Here is a 5,000-nt window from a genome sequence, read left to right as displayed (position 1 = left end):
CAACATTCGAACAGAGTTCAACAGGCACAGGGTCCTTCACACTAAACATGTTACGGATCTTGAAGGAAGAAAAGGCTGTAGCTTAACATCAAGATTGTTACAATAACATTTAAGTAATTTACGTAATCTGTTTTGTGCTACAATACAGAAGGGCCCAACATAAGGTAATTTGAAAAAATGTGTAGGATTAGAGGGAGGACTAGCAGGTGTGTTCGAAAGGGTCTGAGTTTTTGTAATGTACTGCTTAATGACTCTCTCAACAATTATGACTGGGGAAAAGGTTTTTACACAAGATTAATAACAATTTCTTGATATCCTCATGGAAGCCTACCCACGTGTTGTTCATCTTGTACGTTCTGTCAACTAGACTCCTGATTAAGCCAAGTTTGTAAGAGAATGGGGTAAGACTAAAATAATTAAAGTTAATAGACCGGTGAAAGTTTTCTTACGATAGACCCTGGTAATTAGAGAAAGAGGTTGACTGTTGTCAATCAGAACATCCAAAAAGGGGATTTTTTTATCAATCTCTTTTTCCATGGTGAAACGTATGTTGGGATGTCTGTCGTTGATGTAGTCAAAAAACAAAGTAGCGTCATGTTCAGTGTCAAATAGACAAAAAGTATCGTCAACATACCGTCGATAAAGTAAAATACTGGAGGCCTTGTAGTTTTCCAACCAGATCCTTTCATGGTGACCCATGAAAAGATTAGCCAACACCGGGGCAAGGAGAGAGCCCATTGCCACGTACCCCATCAATTTGATCAAAAAACGAACCCTTAAACAGGAAATGTGTTTGAGCAGTGGCAAAATTAAAAAGATTTCTGAGTTCAGTTTTAGTTAGCTGGAGATCAGGGTTGCCCTTGGAGATGTAGTCAACTGCCAGGTTGACACACTCCTCCAAGGGTATGTTTGTAAACAAACTTTCGACATCAAAGGAAACCATGACCTTTCCCGATAAAGGCAATTCATTGATTTCACGAACAAAAGTAAAAGTGTCTAAAGCACAATATTCAGATGGGATATGAAGTTCCAAAAGAGTGCATAAATACTTAGCCAGCTCATAGTTGTATGTTCCAATTGAAGAAAGTATAGGATGGAACGGAGGAGTTGAGTTCGGCTCACGGGCCTTATGCATCTTGGGGAGGCCGTAGATTCGAGCAGGTTGAGAGCCAGAGGGATAGATTTTGTCATAAACACAGCGATCCAAATGGCCATTCTTTAGAATCTTTCTGAGGTAATGTTGTAGCCTACCTTCTCTTGACAAGGTGGGGTCTTCCTTGATAGGTCTAAATTTGGAAGTGTCATTGATGATCTTGAGAATACCATCATACATCGCACTATGGCAAAGAAACTCATTAATAAACAACACGATGCCAAACTGGTGGCTGACCTTTCTCATCTTCCACACTCCTACGTAGCTGCACATCGACCAACGACTGCCGATCATAAGAAATACTGAATCTTGAAGGACTTGAAGAAGATACAAAACATCGTGATTTTAAAACTGGACAAGGGAAATGGTGTTATGGTCCTGGACAGAATTGCATATGACAATGGTATTCTCAAGATCATCAATGACACTTCCAAATTTAGACCTATCAAGGAAGACCCCACCTTGTCAAGAGAAGGTAGGCTACAACGTTACCTCAGGAAGCTTCTAAAGAATGGCCATTTGGATCGCTGTGTTTATGACAAAATCTATCCCTCTGGCTCTCAACCTGCTCAAATCTACGGCCTCCCCAAGATGCATAAGGCCTGTGAGCCGAACTCAACTCCTCCGTTCCGTCCTATAGTTTCTTCAATTGGAACATACAACTATGAGCTGGCTAAGTATTTATGCACTCTTTTGGAACCTCATATCCCATCTGAATATTGTGCTTTAGACACTTTTACTTTTGTTCGTGAAATCAATGAATTGCCTTTATCGGGAAAGGTCATGGTTTCCTTTGATATCGAAAGATTGTTTACAAACGTACCCTTGGAGGAGTGTGTCAACCTGGCAGTTGACTACATCTCTAAGGCAAACCCTGATCTACAGCTGACTAAAACTGAACTCAGAAATCTTTTTAATTTTGCCACTGCTCAAACACATTTCCTGTTTAAGGGTTCGTTTTTTGATCAAATTGATGGGGTACGTGGCAATGGGCTCTCCCCTTGCCCCGGTGTTGGCTAATCTTTTCATGGGTCACCATGAAAGGATCTGGTTGGAAAACTACAAGGCCTCCAGTATTTTACTTTATCGACGGTATGTTGACGATACTTTTTGTCTATTTGACACTGAACATGACGCTACTTTGTTTTTTGACTACATCAACGACAGACATCCCAACATATGTTTCACCATGGAAAAAGAGATGGATTAAAAAATCCCCTTTTTGGATGTTCTGATTGACAACAGTCAACCTCTTTCTCTAATTACCAGGGTCTATCGTAAGAAAACTTTCACCGGTCTATTAACTTTAATTATTTTAGTCTTACCCCATTCTCTTACAAACTTGGCTTAATCAGGAGTCTAGTTGACAGAACGTACAAGATCATCAACACGTGGGTAGGCTTCCATGAGGATATCAAGTAATTGTTATTAATCTTACGTAAAAACCTTTTCCCCAGTCATATCGTTGAGAGAGTCATTAAGCAGTATATTTCAAAAACTCAGACCCTTTCGAACACACCTGCTAGTCCATCATCCCTCTAATCCTACACATTTTTTCAAATTACCTTATGTTGGGCCCTTCTGTATTGTAGCACAAAACAGATTACGTAAATTACTTAAATGTTATTGTAACAATCTTGATGTTAAGCTACAGCCTTTTCTTCCTTCAAGATCCGTAACATGTTTAGTGTGAAGGACCCTGTGCCTGTTGAACTCTGTTCGAATGTTGTCTACAAGTTTACCTGTGCAAGCTGTAATTCTTGCTATGTCGGCGAAACTAGCCGACACCTCTCGACACGCATTCGCGAACACTTAAACAGGGACAGGATCTCACATATCTTTAAACACCTTCAACAATCCGAGGCATGCCGTAACTCCTGCTCTGCGGAATGTTTTGAAGTTATAGACCGTGCGACCACAAAATTCCAGGTCAAGATAAAAGAAGCGTTACATATTTCCTGGGAGCAACCTTCTTTAAATAAGCAATTGTATCACGTTAATTTAACTCTCTCGTTCTAATCAACATGTTCCATTGTACACTCTTTTTTGTTACCTTTGGCTATTTTGTTAGATTCCCAATTTATTTCACGTTGTTATTTATCTTTGTTTAGCATATTATATATTCAAATGTAACTTCAAATTAATTCTACTTTCAACTGAAGATGGTCATTGCATGACCAAAACACGTCTTGCAAATTTAATTTCAAATGTGTCGTCACTTTTATAAAAATTGTTGTTAGTCTGTTTCTTTCCAGACACCATTTCACGTTGGATTAAGGCTGTTATGATTCAGTCTGGAATTGATGTTACAGTTTTTAAGCCTCACAGCACTAGAGCTGCTTCTACTAGCAAAGCAAATTCATGTCAGGTACCCTTGGATATTATTCTCCAAGCAGGCTCCTGGAAAGGAGATTGTACTTTCCGTAAGTTTTATAACAAACCCATTGAAGGTAATGTGTCTAAGTTTGGCCAGGCTATTCTTGGCTTTAGTCCAGGAGAGTAGGCCCAGCTTCTACATATCTTTATGTTATGTTCAGTTTTCACTATAATAAAGTGTTACACCTTCTGGTGGTTATATGGGTGTTATATCTTCGTGTCCATATTGCTTTAAAATCTCGTGGAATCTCTGCTGCGATGACCTGGTAGAATCGTAAATTAAACGAGGCTTACCTGTAAGGTGAAGTTTGATTGAGGTTCTATCAGATCATCACAGTAGCAGAGATTACATGCCCACCCTATTATTACCCTCCCTGGCTAGTCCAGTTTTCCTTGTGGGCCTACTGAGACTTATGTTCATTTTTTGATATGGACACTCAGTAGTGAAATATTGACTGGCTACACGCATGTGCTATCTCATGTAATCTCTGCTGCTGTGATGACCTGATAGAACCTCAATCAAACTTCACCTTACCGGTAAGCCTCGTTTAATTTACAATTATTGATCTCATAATTTTACACAATGGCCAAATTGACTTACATGATCTTCCAGGAGAGACTCTTGAACAGGAGTGGAGTATTCTAAAACATATAAATTTTGTGATTAACAATGAATACTATTTTAATAATTATACAGTCTGGCTCACAGACTTGAAAGTGACTTTTTAGTCATGTAAGTTGCAATGAGAAAAAAGAACTCACCAAAAAGAGGCAAATGCTTACACAGATTGCAAGAAAATATAAACAGTAATTGCCTTTTGTACCACGTCTTTGGCAATGTTAGAGACACCTTTCACAAAAAGATTCAAGTTATACAAGTGCTACATAATTGAAAAGTTTACAGTTGAATGGCCAGGAGAGCAGTGTTGATGCAATTTTCCACTAAAAATAGCTAGTGCAAAGGTGTTGCATTTTTATCTTCCATGTTTCTTTTTTACACCAACTGCGAGGTTGTTGTTATTGTTGCCATGTTGTCATGCACACTTTTGTATAATTAGGGCCTGTAGGGTCACCAACTTTCACCCAAGCTAACCTGGGTAAGCCGACATTTCCTTTCAAACATGGCTCAGCTAGAAGGGTGACCATCCTTGCCGGGGTCACCCATTTTTTGACCCTCCTAGCTGGGCCAACTTTTTTCCAGTAAACACTTTGGCTCCCCTACCCTGGTCAAACTTGGTCAAAGCAAGATACGTGCACGTGCATGTGCACGTGGAAGGGAATCTTACAACTTCACAACCTTCGAGTCAAGTAATTTTTTTCCAGTGGGTCGTCATTGATCATCATTGAACCGTACTGTACTTGTTCAGTCTTTAAACCTCTCACATTTGCAGACCACCGAGTCAAATTGATCTTCAACGTCTTCAACCGTTGAGCGAAGAGAAAATCAGTTCTCCTTCTAGGCCATGAGCAG

The 5,000-nt window shown here is 39.6% G+C and overlaps 2 protein-coding genes across 2 annotated transcripts in view; one reads left to right on the top strand and one right to left on the bottom strand.

Moving 5' to 3' along the window:
• The window catches only part of LOC137988531 (uncharacterized), a gene marked incomplete at its 5' end in the record, with an annotated part of 670,231 nt that overhangs the window by 429,881 nt on the left and 235,350 nt on the right, over positions 1 to 5,000 (top strand). The window lies entirely within an intron of this gene.
• Positions 1 to 5,000, bottom strand: part of LOC137988488 (protein still life, isoforms C/SIF type 2-like) — a 74,751-nt gene that overhangs the window by 59,782 nt on the left and 9,969 nt on the right. Inside the window, exon 3 of the mRNA XM_068834489.1 lies at positions 4,131 to 4,171. Within this exon, the coding sequence (XP_068690590.1) occupies positions 4,131 to 4,171 (41 nt within the window). The remainder of the gene's footprint in view (positions 1 to 4,130; positions 4,172 to 5,000) is intronic.

This window comes from Montipora foliosa, unplaced genomic scaffold, assembly GCF_036669935.1.
Source record: "Montipora foliosa isolate CH-2021 unplaced genomic scaffold, ASM3666993v2 scaffold_420, whole genome shotgun sequence".
Lineage (NCBI taxonomy): Eukaryota > Metazoa > Cnidaria > Anthozoa > Scleractinia > Acroporidae > Montipora > Montipora foliosa.
This window is presented reverse-complemented; position numbering and strand designations above follow the sequence as displayed.